Raw genomic sequence first — 19,134 nt, forward strand, 5'->3', positions numbered from 1 at the left:
ATCTTCCTGACACTTCCAAAGGCTGATCCATCACACAGCTAATGCACAGGTACAGGAGAATATGTTCTGACCATTAGCAGATTCCCAGATCCCTCTTGTATTTCTCCAGCTGATTGGAGCTTTGTAAAATGGCCCAGCTTGGTAAGGACAGAGTGATGATCTACAAGCATGGCTAAGCTAACTGGAAAATGAATGTAGAAATGAGCCCCCAAATGATGGCTGGGTCAGCCTGCCTTGGTTCTATCCCTGGGAGATTTGAAAACACTATTAGGAACAGGAATGTGTTCAGCTTTTGATGTGCAGATTACTCATAACTGAAATGCAGAAAGTGTCCCTAAATCACCTGTTCCAGCCACATCACATGTGGGTTCAAATCAAATTCCTCAAGGACTCCAGGACACTTTCAATGACCAAAACTGCTCAGAAAGGGCAAAAAAGAGTGTTCAGATAAGAAGGTCCATAAGAAATGTAAGGAAATTTTACACATTTAAGTAGGAAATGCCCCTGGGAAGTGGAAAGTTTATTGCATGAAGTTGATTTTAAGCACTCAGCACATCCAGGCTATTCCAGTGTCCCAACTGTGACAGCACAAAGTGTTAGGAAAACAGAACAGCATTTTGACAGAGTAACAGTTGTACAAAAGCTTAGATGTCCTTGGGCACACAGCCCAAAGCAGAGGGTGACAGCAGATTACTTGGAAGCAAAGCTAATATTAGAAGGGAGACACCCAACCTGACCCACTGTCCCATCTAAGCCACTCACCAAAACACTTCTCCTTGAGCAGAAGATACATAAATCTGAGAATTTTTTTTTTTGTGTGTCAGTGCCTTTATAAAAGCCAGTAGAGAGCAGGAGGGGAACCCTGCAGTGCCCTTCCCAAAGGCAATGGACAGACTGAGAGGCTGCACCAGGGAAAAGCCAAACCTGCTGCACTCCTTTCTTTCTCCCAACACCCCACAGTTTGCACTTTTAGCAGGTATTATTTGGGTGTGCTCAGTTTTACCCACTAAATTAACACTGGGCACTCTTTCTGGCTGTAGTTCCTTATTCATCTTGTCAACCCAAGGCATTTACACACTTAAGACACTGGAGTTATTTGCACACAAATCCTTTAGGCAGCAGGAACTGGGACACTGTGGGCCCTGCTGGGGTCCCACACAAGCTCCCTGAGTGGATCTGACATCTCCTCTCTGTGGATGACATGCAGATTCCTCAATCATCCCTGGCTTTCTGATGGCACAGCCAGAATTGCTGGCTCTGTTCTGTTTTCAGTGGAAAGCAGCAGGTATGAGCCCAGACACTGAATATTCATCTCAATCTGGTATCACACAAACACCAAGGCTCCATCTCAGCTTCCCAACTTAGTTCACTGAGCTATAATTCAGTCACACACTGGTTTTGCCACGCATTTGGGCTGAACACTTATTTCAAAGGGCTTGGTTTAGCTTCAACTTCCACAGCTCTCCTGGTTTTGGGGGCTTCTACAAACAGCTTTGCCATTTTTTTATTATTCTTTTTCAAAACAGTACAAATAAGCATAAAAGCCCTGGGATTCCAGTTCCTGTGTGCCATCAGTGCCTCACTCCTTGTTTGTAAAGGACAGACTGCCAGGATGAGGACAGAGCTCTGCACTCCTTCCTCTCCTTCAGCTGGTATCAAAGACCCCATCACTTCATCAAATTTGAATTAAGTAGGAAAAAAGCAGTTCAAAAAAGACAATAAACTCATTATCAAGACACATATCCAACAACCTCCTGACACCACGCATCAGGTGTGTCACAGAGCAAGGTGCCTCACATCTCAAACCCAGATCCTGACCAGTGCAGCTCAGGAGGGGAAACAGAGCTGAGCAGTTCCCTGGGCAGGTTCCCACACATCTCCTACCTTGCTGGGGAACTGCTGGATGATGTGTGGTGTGTAGGTGACCTCAGATGCTTTCTTGTGCAGGGACACCACCACGAAGAGCTCGAAGAGCCTCTGCTCCTGGAGCTCGATGAGATCCCTCTCCAAGGTCTGGTAGTGCGGGTTCCTCTTGGAGGGCGAGCGCCTCAGGCACCTGTGCCGACCTGGGGAGAGCAAAAAACCCCAAAGCAGCCTGAGCTGGCACTGCCACACACCTACAGGGCACAGGAGAGGACTCAGCAGTGCCATCAGAGGGGGGAAAGGGATGGGTGGATTTGCCCAACATCCAAATGCTCCCCGTGGGATATAAAACCTGTGTCAGCTCCTCGTGCACAGAGCTGATCTTCCCCCAGGCAGGAAGCAAATAACCTCAGATTCCACTGGAGGAGGTTTAGATTGGATATTAGGGACAATTTCTTCACTGGAATGATTGTTATCATTGGAGCAAGCTGCCCAGGGCAGTGGTGGAGTCACCATCCCTGGAGGTGTTTAAAAAATGCCTGGATGTGGTGTCACAGACGTTTTTTGAAAAATCCTTTCCTTAAGGTTTTTTTTCCTAAGAAGTTAAGAGACCTCAAAAGCAAAATGTAAACAATAATTATCTGCTGCTGTAAAATGCAACAAGTAAATCTGTGATTGGCCTCATGCAGTTGTTTCTAATTAATGGCCAATCACAGCCCAGCTGGCTCGGGCTCTGTCCGAGCCACAAGCCTTTGTTATTCATTCTTTCTTTTTCTATTCTTAGCCAGCCTTGTGATGAAATCCTTGCTTCTATTCTTTTAGTATAGTTTTAATACAATATATATCATAAAATAATAAATCAAGCCTTCTGAAACATGGGGTCAGAGCCTCATCTCTTCCCTCATCCTCAGACCCCTGTGAGCACTGTCACAATGTGGCATTTGAGGATGTGGTTTAGTGGTGAGCACGGTGCTGCTGCTGGGTTGATGACTGCACTTGATGACCTTAGAGGTCTTTCCCAACCTTAACACTTCCAGGATTCTGTGATTCAGACAGGAAGCACTGGCCTGCAAATCCAAAATCCTGCAAATTTGCAGCTCTGCACATTCCCCCTGACAGATACTGAAATTTCTCCTGCTGCCCTGATGTTCTTACACATCTCAGAGTGGCACAACAGGGTTCCAGGGAGTGAAGGCCAGCTGCTCCATCCAGGTCAGGAGCTGTCAGGACTCAGGGAGCCACTCCAAACACCAGGGGCACTCAGGAGAGGCAGAGGCACCCCCAGGCTGGGCTGTCCTGACAGGCAGCACAGGCTCACAAGCACAGGCACAGCCCTCTGACGTCAGGAATTCCTGTGGCCCAGGCACTGTGACACATTCTAGACACTCTCAAACAACTCTTCCATCAGGCAGTGACTCAATCCTTCTGAAGAAATCTCAGTATTTCTCCTGAGATTCTTCACTCTCCACTATTCTCCTTCACACACACAAAAAAAAAAAAAAGGAATTTCACTTTTCATTCTAAGTTAAAGCCTTTTGAATGTTTCCCTCCAAGTAAATGAAACACCTAAAATAAAATCATAGAATAGAATCACAGAATTCTTAGAATCTTTGAACGTTTTGGGTTGAAGGGACCTCAAAGTTCATCCAGGTCAACCCCCTGCCATGGCAGGGACACCTTCCACTATCCCAGGCTGGCCTTGGACATTCCAGGGATCCAGGGGCATCCACAGCTGTGCCAGATCCTTCTGTTTAATCTGTCTTCACATGGAAGCTAAAACCAAGTAGGTGTTTCAGGTCTGGAGTCTATCATCCAGCTCAGAACATTGGAACCAGACAAATACTCAGGTGAATTCTCCCCAGAGGAAAGGACATTTCACAGCATTACAGAAAACAGAACCAAGGGAAGGAATTAGAAGGGAGATAAATTCAAGCAGCAGCAGCAAAGGTGATCAGGAACAACCTCCTACCAGCCCAAAAATGACTCTGCTTCTGCTGACTGGCAGAGTAGTGGCATTAAACATCAAGGGCTCAGGGAAAGGGCAGAAACTGAGGTTGGTTTGCCACAGCAGCAGCTGCCAGACTTGGCCATGTGGCCTCTGAGAGGCTCCCTGGCCCTGTCTCAGCAGATTCCACACGTCAGCTCATCCCACCAGGGCCTCAGCCAAGGGTGCAGTGCTGTGGGACAGGACCAGCCCTGTGATTCACTCACTTTTGGGCTGATTTTCCGTATCGCTTTCGTTCCCGCTGGTTTCACCTGAAACACACACAGTTTTCACTTATTAACCATGCAGAAGGAAGATGGGCAACACCCAAAGTTGGGAAAGAGAGACAACCTGAGACTCATCACATCAACATCCTTCAGGGCTGCCCACCAATCCTGCCCAAAGCATCAGCCAAGGACAGCTGGAAAATGTGTTACAACAGCAAACTGCAAAAAGCAGAGCTGATATCAAGGCAGTGGTGCCAGTGAGTGACCTGCAGGTCAGCTGAACATGGGCAGAGAACACAAACCAGCTGGTTGGTTGAGCTGCTATAAAACTTAACAGAGCTGCTGAACAGAATAACTATAAATAAAACCCCTATAACTATAAATAAAGACCCTACACAGTCAGAACAAGGCACACAGATAATGAGTGCAGGAGTCACTGGTAGCTCTCATGATAGGTGGTTTTTTGAGGAATTTTTGCTTTAATCTGCTTTTTTGAAAAAGCACTTTTAACCCAGGCTCAGAATCCTCCCCTTGTGACAGTGTTAAATTTGGCTCAGGCAGGTGTCCCTGGAGCTGAAGGCTCAATTCCAGCCACAAGCGTGGGGTTTCACTGCTGTGTCAGCATGAGGTGGTGGTGCCAGGCCAGGGGCAGGGGAATTGTGCCACTCAAGGTGTTTAGAGCACAGACAGTGGTGCTGGAGACCCCAATACCTTTCACTGGAGCTGTTTCTCTCCCAGCAGGACTGAGCAGCTTCACCTTCTTCTTTCCACGCTTGGAATCAAAGATCTCCTGTATTTTTAGCACCAGCTGAAAACCAAAGCAGAAGGAGAGGTTAATGTGGGGGTCCAGAGAAGGCTCCAGGTGCCAACAGAAGGGCAGCCCAACAGCCACCACCCAGGACCTGGGGAAAGCTGCCCAAACCCTGCAGGAACCCTGCCTCAGAGGTTCCTTCTAGCCCAGCTCACTGCATAAAGAAGGAGCACAGATTTCTGCTGCAAGAGAGAGATCCCTGTCAGCACAGCTCAAAGCTGACACCAGACTGTACAAGCACTCTGCAAACTGTCACACTTGCCTTCCCAAATAGAAGTGACAAACTGTCTGGCATCAGATCTCCATCTTCTATGCAAAGGCACCTGCAAGAACATCTCAAACCCTGCAGCACAGAGGACTCAGAACATGCTCCCCAACTCCTTCCAAGCCCAGAAAAAGCAGAGCTCTCTCACTGTAGCTTGGGGGTTGGGTTTTGGGTTTGCTGCTGTGGTTGATGTCAGCTCGAGTCTCCTAAAGCACAAGGGAGGCTGCTCCAAGCACAAGCCCTGCTCCAGGTGTTTGCTGGAATGAGAGGATGATGGACTCAGAGTACCCTGCTCTACTGGAAGGTGTCCATGGCCATGGCAGGGGGTGGAATGAGGAGCAATTTAAGGGCCTTTCCACCCAAACCATTCTGTGATTTTGCACAAATGAAGACAGACAGTAGGACAGAAAAATGGGTCTGTGCTGCAGGACCACACACTTGGTTCAGTGGAAGAAAACAGCTGGGTAAAAGCACAGCCCAGTGCAGACTAAGCCCAGACATGAAAGAAGGGTCAGCACCTTAACACTCTGCAGTGGTGCTGGCAATCCTCCTTCCACTGGCCACAGCAGCCTGAGAGCCAAAGTCCTGTCACTTTCTGTGTCCCTGTCACTGCCTGCTCTGTGCTTTCCCCTCACCTGCCAGCGCCCCAGGGGCTCCTGACTCCCCACATCAAAGGCGGCTTCGTGGCAAGAGGGATTTACCCTAAATGCAGGGAGCAGGTCAAGTTCATTCCTGCCTCAAGAATTCATTAAACTGAACACAGGAGGGTGGGGCCCAGCCATTTGTCATCACAAATACAGCATAAAAAGAAATATATTAAAGAGAACCTGTTTGTTCAGCTCAAGTGTTTAATCCCCAGCTCAGCAATCCAGGCTTAGGTTCTGCTTTTTCAATGGATTTCTCCCCATTTTCTGCCTCAGCACTGAGGGAACAAACAGCCCACTGCAGAGAGCACTGTTCCTCCTGCCAAACCTGCCTTCTTTCCCTTTTTACCCAGCCTTACCTAGGAGATCTTCATTTCTGTCCTGATTTTTGTGCAGCTGAGTCACCACCCTGGGTGTGTTTAAGGCAGCCATGTGTTTCTTAGGCAAAAGGTTCTGTCTTTTTAGACCCCATTCCTTTTCTCAACCTTTCAAACAATCTTGGCTCAATTCCTCATGAGCAAAGAGAGTAAAGTGCTCTTCCTGCATGTAAATTGTTACCAGATTTTTGGAATAGATTTGCTTTAGGAGAACATTTTATTTTCCCCTCTCCAAATGAGAGATACTCTCCATCACAGCATTTTTATAATCTTGCCATCTCCTTCCTGATTTTCCAGACCTAGAATTTGTTTAAAAACACAGACAGAAGTTACTTGATACTCCAAAGCACTTTAAAGGTTTGAAAAGTCCTTTGCAGCTGTCCAACTCTACCTCACAGTCTTGTGCAATCTGAGCAAATACACGTGATTTTCAGATGAAATAAAGATCTGCTGAAGTGAAATGGTTTTACCACAGCAAAAATAAGTCCTTCTCACTACCACAACTGGAATTTGAGTCCCATGCACCAAGTGCCACCACAGTGGCAGCTGCAGCTGCCCTTCTACAGCACATGGTGCCTCTTGTCACAGAGGGACGTGAGCTGGTAACCAACAGGAGGATCCAGAAACCTTCCCAAGGCACCAAACTGAACAGTTCTCTATGTGAAGGTGGATTAAAAGCCTTCCTCACCCCTCTGGCCTCAGCAGCACAATTGTCTTTGCAGCCAGGCAGGAGGGAGAGGCCAGAAGGGACAGCTGGATGAGGGCTTTGTGAAATGCTCTTATCCCTGAGAGCTCCTCTGCACCCTTAAACTGTGAAACAGCTGCTCCTGGTGCCAGTCCAGAACTCCTGGCCAACATTCCAAGTAACCAAGGGCCCCACAGCTCTCCCACAGCTCAGGGGCTGCAGTGGAACACCAGGATCAGCCTGGGAAGGAAGGCACTGGGAGCAGGGACACGTGCACACAGCATTACAGAGCTGCCCCTGGAGCTCTCCAAGAGCACAAAGCCAGCACCAACACTCCATGGAAACACTGGGAACAAGGCTTAGGTGACAAAGCATGAGGAAGGGCTTGTGCTCACACACAGCCCTGACCTCCAGGCCAACACTGAGCACTTTGTCTGCCCACAAAAACACCACTGTGATTCCTGACCAACAAAACCAGCACTGTCCCAGCTGCAACTGGCACTCAGACCCCCAAACACCAGCCCTGGCACTTGGAGAGGGAATGGCTGGAGCAGCAGTGCCAAGCAGCAATCACCTGCCTGGCCCACAGCTCTGTGGCCACTCACAAAGCACTTGGAAAGCAGCAAGAGCCTGAAATGCCAGGAAAGAAGTGAAGTTTTACATTTGAATCTCACCCAGGGCAGGTTCTTTCTCCTGCTGGCAGCCTCCACTGCTCGGAACAGCTTCCACTCAGACAGAGTGACAGGCAGGGAGGTCTCCCTGCCCACCTTCCCTTGGAAATTTGTCTGGGAAGGCTTCAGCTCCAGTGACTTACGGCTGAGGAAGGGAGGTTTTGGGGGAAGCTGGAAAACAGAACAGAAGAGATAGGGAAGCATGAGATCCAGCTTTGGTCCAAGGTCACAGGCAGAGGAGTCACATTACAGCTGGTAAATCTGCTCTACCAAGCTCTCCATCCCACCTCCCCGCTCAAGCATCTCACCAAATCTTTCTTGTTCCTACTCTGTTGCTCCTTAGCAGCTCAATCAGCTGCCATGGCTGTTCATTATTTACATTATACATTATTTACATTCATAATAAGCTATAGAACAATAAGGCAAACCAATGACTTGCAGAGTGGAATGTGAGGCTGAGCACAAACGAGGGCTCTTGTGGGAATGGTTCTGAACAGTTCTGACCCTTTAATCCCCCACCCTACCTTGGGAGCCCCTCTGATGCTCTGGGGAGGGGGCAGCTTCCAGACAGATGGGACCTTCCACAGGGGCAAGGGCAGTGCTCTGATATCTTCATAAGGGTGTTCTTTTGTAGGACCTGGAAAAAGCATTGGATGGGGGTTTATGAAAGGAGACAAAGCCCTGTAATTTCAGCCAGGGATATAAGAGGGGAGAGTGTGCCAATAACAGGGTCTGTGAGACCTGTTTGAAGTTGGATGAGGTTCCCACCACATCCTTCTAACCCACTGCCATCAGCTTGGCAAACTGCACACGGACTCAGCAGAACAAAACACTTCTTCCCCTGCAGAGCAAGCAGCTCTATTGCAAAGCAGCTCATTTTGGCAGCGTTCACACCATCTCTGTGCAACACTCAAGCAAAGCATTCCAAGGGCTAATAAAGAAATCAGTTTAGCACAGGCCAACTCCAGTGACCTCCAATGACATCTGAAATCAGGCTGTTCACGTGCAGATGTCACCATCTGCACCAACAAAGAACCCCAGATGGGGAAAACCTTAAAAACCCCAGAGCCGGAAAGGGCCTCAACACATCCTCACCCTCACTCCTCCCTCCCCAGCACAACTTCCACCCTTACCCACGGTGAGGACACCCCCAGAAGCCCAGGCACGTACAGATAATGTCCTCATAGATGTTGTCTTCAGACTGAGTGCAGAGCAGCCTGGATCCTGCAGTGCCATTGCTCTCCTCCCGGGGTCTGTGGGAGCCGCCGCCTGTTGGCCGCTTGCGGAAGCCCTGGATGTCCTCAAACTCAAAAGATTTCCTAGAGGAAAACCAGGGTGATTTCTTCTAAAGGTACCTGCTGGAGCTGCTGTCTGCAGTCCAAACACAGTGTGGCCCTCCCTGGGACCATCCAGCATAGGATACTCCACTCTGGGCTTGCATTTCCAAGGGTTGAGGTCTAAGCCCAGGCAGCAGCTCAGCCCCTCACTCCCAGCCCATGGGATGGGGGAGAGAATCAAAGGGTAAAGAGAGAAAATGGGTCAAGATGAAGACGGTTTGGAAGGTAAAGCAAAAGCTGCACAAGCAAGGAAAACAAAACAAGGGATTCATTCCCCATTTCCCTCGGTGCTGAGCCATGTCCAGAGGCTCCATCATGCATAACAGTGACTTGGGAACACAAACTCCAAATTTCCCCCCTTTCTGCTTCTTCCCCAGTTTTTACTGCTGAGCAGAACATCACAGGGTCTGGAACATCCTTGGGGTCAGCTGTCCCTGCTGTGTCCCCTCCCAGCTCTGCGTGAGCACAGCTCACACACCGCTGTGTTACCAACATTTTCATCACAACCCCCAAACACAGCAGCACACAAGATGCCAAGAAGAAAATTATCCCAGTCAAAGCCAGCACACCAAGTGAGTCCTGCTCACTTATTCTGGGAGAGTAATTAAGTAAGAAAGGGAGCTGGAGGCTCCATGGCCAAGCACACTCCAAGCAGGCATGGCCAGCCCCATCAGGTCAGAGGCAAGAACCCAAACCATGTTTGCAGACTTGCAGCAGCTCAGAACCAGGGCACTGCTTCCTACTGGCCTCTCCTATTCGTGCTCAAGGTGCTCATGCATTTGTGGGTTGGCATTTCCATCCACTTGGCCACTATTTTGAAATCAGAGCACTGAGGTGACAGAAGAGCTGGCAGGGATATAGCCCATCACAATCACAAAATCTGGGTTGTTGCTGCACACTTTGCCACAGTGGAAGGTTTCAGAACCTCAAGCCACATCTCTGCACACCAGTCTAGCACAGGCAGCTCACCTCTGAGCAGGATTTGCATCAAGCCACCTCAGAAGGTTATGAGAAAGAGGGAAAACCAGCCAAACCTACTGCAAGAGCAGTAGCCACAGCCTCCAGCCTTAAGTAACAAGAGAAACTTTCACTGCCAGAAAAACCAAACACTCAGCAGCCACAGTGCCCCAAGAGAAAGCTACTCTGCCATCCCCAAAGTGCAGCTGAGGGCAAGCAGCAGGCAGGGAGCAGGCAGGGAGCAGGCAGATCTCTCCCTTGGGTCACTCCACTCTGCTCTAAGGTGTGGGCTTCTGTTTGGAACCTGGAGCCTTCTTTGCAAGACTGTCAGCAGCAAAAGCAGGATATTTTCACCCAGGAACATCCCTTCCCCATGAAAAGAGGCATCATCACTAGGAGCACTCCACAAGGACATCATGCCAAGCAAGCTGCTTAAATCCACCTAGAAAGTAATTTAAATAAATATTTCAGACATGAGAGATGAACTATGTACCTCTGGGCTCTCCCTCTGATCCTCCTGCTGGCTATTTTCTTCTCAGGGTTGTTGGAGGATGACACCAAGTCCTTTCCACACTGTTTTTGCAGGGGACCTTCCCTGGTGGCACTGGCAGCTCTACGACCCCCAGCACCCTTCTCTGCCAGGTAGTGGAAAGTCCTGCGGGGTTTGGGGGGTGGATCAGGAGCTGCCTCCTCCTCCTCTTGCCCCTCAACCTCAGAGTAAATGTTCCTCAAGCTCCTCTCTGCCCTGCAGAGAGCGTCCACTCCTTTGATTTGAAGTTCTCTTTCCGTGGAGCCAGAGCTGCCTCGCTTCCTCTGGAGGTCCAAGGCAACAGGAGAGGTTCTGCCAGGCAGGGGGGGATCTGCTCTCCTCCAAAGAGCTTGTGAGGTATAGAAGTTCCCTGGGGGCAGTGTCACCCCCGGGCTCAGGAATCCTGTTTGCCCCTCTCCTTTCTCCTTGGCTGCGGAAGCTGGGCCACCACAGCATCTCCGTGCATCTTCCCTGAAATCCAACCCCAGGCTCTTGGGATCTTTAGCCCCAGCCCTTCTGCCATTCTCTGTGCATTCTGCCTTCACTTTGGGTAGTGCATTGCAGCTGGGATCATACTTGACTCCAAAGTCCTTGAGCTGCTGCCTGTCCTTGCTGGGGCAGCCCCTTGTCCTGCCCTCCCACTGCGAGATCTTCTGCTTGATGTTGCGGCAGTGGCTGCGGGACAGGGTCTGGCTCTGCACGGCCCCACGGGTGAAGCTGCTGTCCCCAGCCCCCACGGGGTGCATGGCAGTGCCAGGGGGCTCACACACAGCCCATGCCCAGCCCTGGCCACGTCCTGCTGTGTCCTGCACACATCAAAGCTGGCACCACGCTCCCAAGTGGCCCGGCGGTGTCACAGAGTCCGGGCTGGCTGCTCTGACCTGTGGGTAAAACACAAGAGCCATCAGCTGCAGCTGCACTCTGTGGTAATCACAAAATTTGGGGAAAAATGGTGGAAATTTGGGAAAAAATGGTGAAAATCGGTGAAGAAATGGTCTAAAAATGGAGAAAATGGGGTTATAAATGGAGAAAATGGACCCCAAACCCAGCTCCTCCACCTTCACCGTGTAGATGGCACTTCCTGAGGAGAAAAATCATAAAAATGGGGAAAAATATGAAAATCGGGTTAAAAACAGTGGAAAAAATGAGGAAAATTGGATTGGAAATGACCCAAAATTGATCCCAAGCCCAGCCTGAACCCAGCTCCTCCACCTTCACTGTATAGATGTCACTTCCTGGGGAGAAAAATCACAAAAATGGGAAAAATGGTGAAAACAAATCCTCTGACCAGAAAGAGACAGAGCTCTCCCAGGATTTTCCTGTGAAGATGTGAGAAAGCTCAGAGAAAGAATTAAAACAATTCTTATCTCCATCTCTGCGCCTGGCAGGCAATCTCTGTTTGTCAAAGAAGTTTACAAGAAGGAGTTTTCCCTTCTTGACCAATAGGTGAGAGAAGATTCCTAAAGGCCAATCAGGTCTTAGGTCCACCATTCTTTCTATAAGAACTGTGAATTTCTAATAATAAAATGCTTTTTCATGCTTTCTGATGATGGAGTCTCTGTACCACCTTTGTGTGTCCCTGATACCCCTTCCAGCAGCTCGGTGCATCTTCCCTGAAATCCAGCCCCAGGCTCTTTGGGGTGACAGCACCCCAGCCATGCTCCCCACCCCAAAGTCCCAGCTGCTCCCTGGCAATGGCTGCAGAACATTCCCCCCCAAATCCCATCCAGCACGTGCTCAGGACAGGCTTCCAGAGCTCCCTCCCCACAGGGTCTGTTTGTGCACACATGGAAAGGGAGCTGAGGCCTCACCGGCTCCAAAAACAAACACAGCAGGCACAAAACACCCTGAGGGATCCCAGGCATGCAAACTGAAGGAAATTATTTAATGGCAGAGGAACACAGCAGTGTGGATCTCAGCCAGCCCTCCTGCAGGAGTGCAGCTCCTCCTGATGCTCAGGCAGTAGAGATAAATCCCTGTGGCACCTGAGCTCCCCACTCAGCAGAGACACAGCAGGACACGAGGCACCAGCAAAAAGGAGCCACATCTGCCTCTCCAGAGAGGAGCTGCTGCTTCACACAGGATGAGAAGAGCTGTGGTGGCTGGGGAAGAGTGCATCCTCCTCCCAGAAGTGCTCTCTTGCTCCACAACACAAGTGAAAACCTGCCTGGTGCTCTGTTTGCCAACACCCGACCTAAATTTGCCATCCAAGAGACTGGAGGGCAGTGGTGCCCAGCCTGTGGAGTTTCAAAAGGCAGAAGAAACAAGGGAGTTTTCATCTTCAAGTGAAAAATCACCCCATGTTTAGATCAGCAGAGAAGGAATGCTAAAGAAACACTCTGGCTTCTCCTTGCCAAGCAGAGCCTGCACAAACAGGAGCTGTGCTCTTTCAGACTTCCCACATGTGGGATCCAGGGGATACAGCACACATCCTCCAGATAGTCCAGCAAGGAATGCAGGTGAAACCACCAGGGAGAACTGGGGTGGCTGTACCAGAGCCAGCAGGTCCAGCATGGCCTCAGTACAGACATCTCATGTGTGGAATCCTCAGCTGTACCTAGGATATTTTCTGAAAAATCCTTTCCTTAAGATTTCTTCTCCTGAGAAGCTGAGAAGCCTCAAGAACAAAATGTAAACAATAATTATCTGCTGCTGTGGAATGCAATGGGTGGATCTTTGATTAGCCCATATTAGTTGTTTCTAATTAATGGCCAATCACAGTCAGCTGGCTCGGACTCTCTGTCTGAGCCACAAATCTTTGTTATCATTCTTTCTTTTTCTATTCTTAGCCAGCCTTCTGATGAAATCCTTGCTTCTATTCTTTTAGTATAGTTTTGATATAATATATATCATAAAATAATAAATCAAGCCTTCTGAGACATGGAGTCAGATCCTCATCTCTTCCCTCTTCCTTGGATCCCTGTGAACACCCTCACACTCAGCCTTGGAGCCCTTTTGCCAGCAGAGGTGCAAACCCATCCTGGACAGAGGACAGCAGCCCATAGGCTCTACCAAGCCCTGTTCCTCCCTTTCCCTGGGCAATTATCCCATTTCAGAAGTTCCAACCCTCCAGCTGCATTTAACAACCTCCCTTTGCAGTAGGTGAGAAGGGCTCAGCTCAGGCCATGGGCCACTCTGCCTCTGGTAACATCTCCCTGGCACCAAGAAGTCTCCCTGCAAAAGGCAGGGAAACAGCAGAATTCCACACATGCACAAAAGCAGAGGATCCCTGCAGAAAGGAGCCAGACCTGCTCCAGGTGGGACCAGGGGCCAGAGTGACACCAAACCTCTGCCCCAGCTGCCGCTGCCACCCTGGGCACGTGTCCTCCACAGCCAGTGCCACCACACCCGGCCAGCACTGAGTCACCACAGCCTGGCAGAGTGGGCAGAGCCAGGGATGGGCAGCAAACCACGCTGGGAGGCACAGGAGCTCAAACCTGCCTGGCAAGGGGTCGTGTCCCACTCTCCAGGCTGGGTGTGGAGAGCCCCCAGCATGGCAGACCCACACCCTGCCCACTGCTGGGACCACACCTCAAATGCCAGGGCTCAGGGCTACCCCTGGAGCTGCTGATCTGCTTGGCAGAGGCATCTGCAGTGCAATTAAAAGCAAAGAACTGGCCTTGGCAGATCTCCTTGATAGCACTAGTGAGAAAGCTCGCTGGTCAAGGACATCCCAGGGCTCCCAGGCAGTTCAGGGATGGTTTGGGCACACATGGCACCAAGCCTTGGCTCTGCTGCACTCTCCCCCTCTGCCAAAGCAGCACAGTTGGTGTGGGAAGCAGCTCCCTATCTCCACAGTGTTGGTTCCTGCAGGCTGGAATGGCTCAGCCCATTGTCCCAGACAGCTGCTGGTAACTCTCCCACTCAGCAGTGAATGGGATAAACTTGGACAATCTGGGTAAGCCCCAAGCTGGGGATATTTGCTCCATCATCAGCCCTCTGTCCCTCATCAGCATTCCAGCCTGTCCTCAGTGCTTCTGCAGCCACTGGAGACCCTCTTCCCACAGCAGCAAGGGGCCCCTGCCCTCTCCTATAAATAGGCATTGTTGCCGAAACATCCTGAGCCAGAGCAGAGCCATCCTTCCTCCGTGTGTGTCTGCACAGCCCTGATTAGCAGACAGGAAAGCAGCTTTCCTCTGCTGTGCCACTCAGCTGCTGCAGCCCCAGGACACTCTCAGGACCCAGGCAAAGGAACAGCCAGGGGGGGACAGGGCTCAAACAGCCTCCCCAGCAGCCCAGCTTCACACCAGGATCCTCCAGGGCCTTCCAAACCTTCAAACCCAGCATTGCTGGAATCAGGAGTGGCACAGGGAGCAGAACCTGAAGGATCCCATGGTGTGGAGCAGGGGTTTATCTGACCCAGTCCAGCACCTTCACTCACAGCCTGTGCCCACAGCTGCTCTGATTCCAAGAGCACTGGCTGCTTTCTCCCAAATGCCCCAGCTGGGAGCTCCTCTGGGAGCAGCCTGGCAGAGAATCATGGAACACCCCTGGAAGGGAACCACAAGGATCATCCTGTCCAATTCCTCCTGGCCCTGCACAGGACACTCCTGCAGCTCTGGCAGCCTCGGGGCTGTGCCCATTCCCTGGGGAGCCTGGGCAGTGCCAGCACCCTCTGGGGGAAGAACCCTTCCCTGACACCCTCCACCATCCATGAGGACAAATGACTGCTCACAGGAGGCTGAGTAGCCCTGCACAGCTTTCCAGGTGGGTCCACCCTTGCTGTGCCCAAGTTGGGCAGCTCTGCTGGCTGCCAGCCCACCCCACATCCTTCCTGCCACAGCTCACGTTGGGAGGGCTGCAACAAAAACTGCCTGTGCTGCTGCTTCCTCAGACAGACAGACAGACAGATCCATTTCTGCTTCCTCATCTCAAGCCATGGCTGAAGTCAAGGCCTGACGCTCCTGCCCTCTCCCACTGCCCAGCTCCCTGCTCCCATGGTAAGGCACGCCCAGGAGCTGAGCAGGAGGAGAAGCTCAGCCTTGGCCAGCACATGGAACTCCAGAATCCCAGAATGGGTTGGGTTGGACTGGAAGGAACCTCAAAGGTCATCTCCTTCCACCCCCTGCCATGGCAGGGACACCTTCCAATGTCCCAGGTTGCTCCAAGCCCCATCCTGTCACAGACACATTTTATGAAAAATCCTTTCCTTAGAATTTTTCCTCTTGAGAAGCTGAAAAGCCTCGAGAACAAAATGTAAACAATGGTTACTTGCTGCTGTGGAATGCAATAGGTAAATCTTTGATTGGCCCATGTTGGTTGTTTCTAATTAATGGCCAATCACAGTGAGCTGGCTTGGACAGAGAGTCTGAGCCACAAGCCTTTGTTATCCTTCCTTCCTATTCTATTCTTAGCCAGCCTTGTGATGAAATCCTTTCTTCTATTCTTTGAGTATAGTTTTAATGTAATATATATCATACAATAATAAATCAGCCTTCTGAAACATGGAGTCAGATCCTCATCTCTTCCCTCATCCTCAGACCCCTGTGAACACGGTCACACCATCCAGCCTGGCTTTGGACATGCAGGAATGGGACCCACAGACAGCTGAGCACAAGCCTAAAGCTCTCCCTGCTCAGTGCTGCTCCCTTGGACTGTCTCTTCCAAAATATCCATCCAAGGAAGGGAGGAATGCAGCTTTTCACCTGCCCAGGCTTGCTATCAAGAGCCAGGCATTTGATCTCAGCTCATCACGTGAGCCCAGGCAAGGGCAGAGGCTGAGCTTTGGTGAAGAAAGAGCACACTGGGGTGGTGTGATCCAAGTTAAGTAACTCTTCAATGCAGTCCAGGACAGGCTAAAACACAGTTCAAGGACACAGAGCTGGCACAGACCACCTGGGTCGGGCAGCCAGCACTTGAATCAAGCACTGTACAAATCATTGCTGTCACAGAATAACCAGACTTGGGACTGCTTCCATCCTGACCTCCCCTTCCAAACTCCTTCAGTGGCCCCAGTGTGCTTCCCAGTATTTCCAGAGAAGCCAAATTTATCATCCTTACTGCAGCAGAACTTAGAGGAGATCAGTGTAGTTAAGAATACTGAATTATTTCACCAGAAGCAGCAGTTTGGGGGAAAATTACATAATTTCTAGACAAAACACCACCCATTTCTGCCAAAACACTGCCTCTCTGATCCAGGCTGTTTGGAAGCTCCCAAAGCAGAAGAATAAGGCACGTTCCCAGCACATGACAGGTAGCCCTGACTCTTTTTCCAGCCCTGAAATCCAGAGAGCACACTACACATTTTCCATGCAAAGCCTCGAGACAATTCCATTTCCTGAAACCACATTCCCAAGGAGAGAAAGCTGGCAGTTCTGCTGTTCCAGAATAAATCCCTGCCTAGTGCTGAGGTCAGTCCCCCCCAGCACCCCGAGCACCCTGCAGCAGAGGCACTGACACAGCACCTTACCTTGTCCTGGGAACACAAACACTGCCTGGACCAGCTCGTGCAGCTCTGAGGCAATCTCAGTCGTTTTGTGAAAGCTGTGCAGTCCTAAACCACCCCAAGCCTTTGTCACCAAGCCTCCTCCTGTGTTAGCAGCTAAATAAAAAGCAGTTTCTGGTCTTGTGGAACCTAGGGAAGCTGGCAGCTCATTCCTGGAGGGAAAGGACCCCTTCCAGAGCTCTCAGCTACTCCCATCCTGTTCCTCTCCAGAAGAACTCTGATGGTCCTCTGAACAGCTCTGCCATGCTGATGCCTCAAAGACATGGGCAGTACCAAACAAGCAGATTTTATATCAAAATAAGTAACTCTCCAGGAATGCAGAGTGCTTAGTCATTTCCATCTCGATACAAAGCTACTCTAACCACGAGGTATTAACTCCTTCCATGCTGCTGCATCTCCTGCTGAGGAGCAGTTCTGCCCCATTAGATCCATGGCCACAGCTCCTGGCCACAGAAAACGTGCTGCTAATCCCAATTACACAGCAAAAGGAGGTTAACTCTGACCCTCACGGGTGCTGAGACTTTTCTACTGACTGTCCTTTTCTAAAGTGATGAAATTCAACTTCCTGAAAGCAACTTTTTCCTCAAGATATAAAAATACCCCAAACCAGACCACTTCCAGCATGTAAGCATTGAAGGCTGCTACACCAGGGTGCACATGGACAGAACCCACAATGTACTATTTTTAAAGTCGTGGGTTTTTGACCTGACTCACAGGATCTGAATGCCCAGGGTAGCAATACTGACAACAGCAGTTGACTCAGCCCCTACACCCTGGGCTGGCTGCCAGCCCCAGGAGTGTTGCAGCTGCACACCAGAAATGAGGCACAAGCTGGGCATGGAGTTAAAAATCAATCACAACTTATCCTGGAGCACTTCCTTGGTGCCACCATCAGAGGTGAGGTTCCAAAGGAAAGTCACAAAGCCTGTGTGGCTTTACATGGGCCACCCCAGACAGGCTGTGTGAGGCCACAACCAACCACTCATTCCCTTGGGAATGTCTCAGCAGCACCCAGGCAGCTGCTCCAGGAGGTTCAAAGGGTGCAGACTAAGGCAGCACCAGAAAACCTCTCAGACACCATTCAGATTATGTGTTCCAGAGCTGCCCACTGAGTCATATCCATATCAGATTATTACAACTGGAAGACTGAGAGTAAAATTTTGCCAAGCAGCAATGGACAGCACTAGGACTCAAGGTCACATCCAGGTCAGATCCTCCAGCCACCAGTGCTCAAATACACATTTCCAGGGGCTGGTTTTCCTGCAACTTCTCTTCTACCTTCCTTCCATCACTCACTGATGCCAGCCCCAGCTGCGAGGGGGAATTGCTCCAGCAGTGCCTGGGCTCTGTCACAGCCAGGTGCCCTCCCAGCCAGGCCGTGTCACTGGAGCAGAGGGCTGTGTGTATATAGCGAGCTGGGGAAGGCAAGGGGAGACTGGTCCAGCGTGCCAAGGAGCTCTGAACACATCCAGCACCACTCACCTCAGTGCAACAAGCACAAATACCCAGCGAGCCCTAACTCAGCACAGCCCAGCAGTGTGTACAGCTCGGTACAGAAACACAGAATGGGGCAGTGGGAGGGACCCTCGGCAGGTGTGACGGGGAGCCCTGACTCTTTTTCCAGCCCTGAAATCCAGAGAGCACACTACACATTTTCCATGCAAAGCCTCGAGACAATTCCATTTCCTGAAACCACATTCCCAAGGAGAGAAAGCTGCCAGTTCTGCTGTCGGTGCCCTGCTCGATGGTTTTGGCCATCCCCGCGGGCAGCCCCTGCAGCAGCAGCAGCTCCGAGCAGCCCGCGCTCCATCGCCCTCACGGGAGAAGCGCTCCCCGACGGCCAGCGGGGCCCGACCGCCTGTGCCCACCACCGGACACTCCCGGCTGGGCTCCTCCGGCACCCTCCCCCTCAGGCATCTGCACGAGTGGGGGACACGAACCCACCCCAAGCCCGGCTCCCCCGGGGAGCTGCGTCTCCTCCGGGCAGCTGGAGCAGCACCTGCTTCCTCCGGCTCGGCAGACACGGACAAGATGCTGCACCGGCCGCTGCCCGCCTGTCCGCAGCCGGGACGCGGGGAACCCTCGGGGCCCGCAGCTCCGAGCCCGGCCGCGACTGCGGGAAGCCCCAACCCCCGGGCCACCCGCTCGCCCTCCCGGCGTAACCCCCGCCCGGTCCTGCCGCCCCTCGCTCCGTCTCACCGCGGCCTCGGCCCGCTCCCGGCCCCGCTCCCGCAGGACGCTCCCGGCGCGCACGGAACCACCTCCCATTGGCTGATGTAGCCATCACTCAAGCGGTGACCCCGCCTCCTCCCCGCCCCGGAGTGCCCGGAGCCGTTTCC

The 19,134-nt window shown here is 51.3% G+C and overlaps 1 protein-coding gene across 1 annotated transcript in view; it reads right to left on the reverse strand.

Annotated features, from left to right (window-relative positions):
* Positions 1-19,063, reverse strand: part of DENND2C (DENN domain containing 2C) — a 28,283-nt gene extending 9,220 nt beyond the window's left edge. The window contains 10 exon segments of the mRNA XM_066565427.1: positions 1,885-2,066; positions 4,075-4,119; positions 4,786-4,882; positions 7,531-7,698; positions 8,052-8,164; positions 8,698-8,846; positions 10,315-11,101; positions 11,104-11,191; positions 11,193-11,231; positions 18,995-19,063. Coding sequence (XP_066421524.1) covers positions 1,885-2,066; positions 4,075-4,119; positions 4,786-4,882; positions 7,531-7,698; positions 8,052-8,164; positions 8,698-8,846; positions 10,315-11,101; positions 11,104-11,191; positions 11,193-11,231; positions 18,995-19,063 — 1,737 coding nt within the window.
* Positions 19,064-19,134: the final 71 nt, after the last annotated feature.

Source organism: Molothrus aeneus, chromosome 24, assembly GCF_037042795.1.
Source record: "Molothrus aeneus isolate 106 chromosome 24, BPBGC_Maene_1.0, whole genome shotgun sequence".
Lineage (NCBI taxonomy): Eukaryota > Metazoa > Chordata > Aves > Passeriformes > Icteridae > Molothrus > Molothrus aeneus.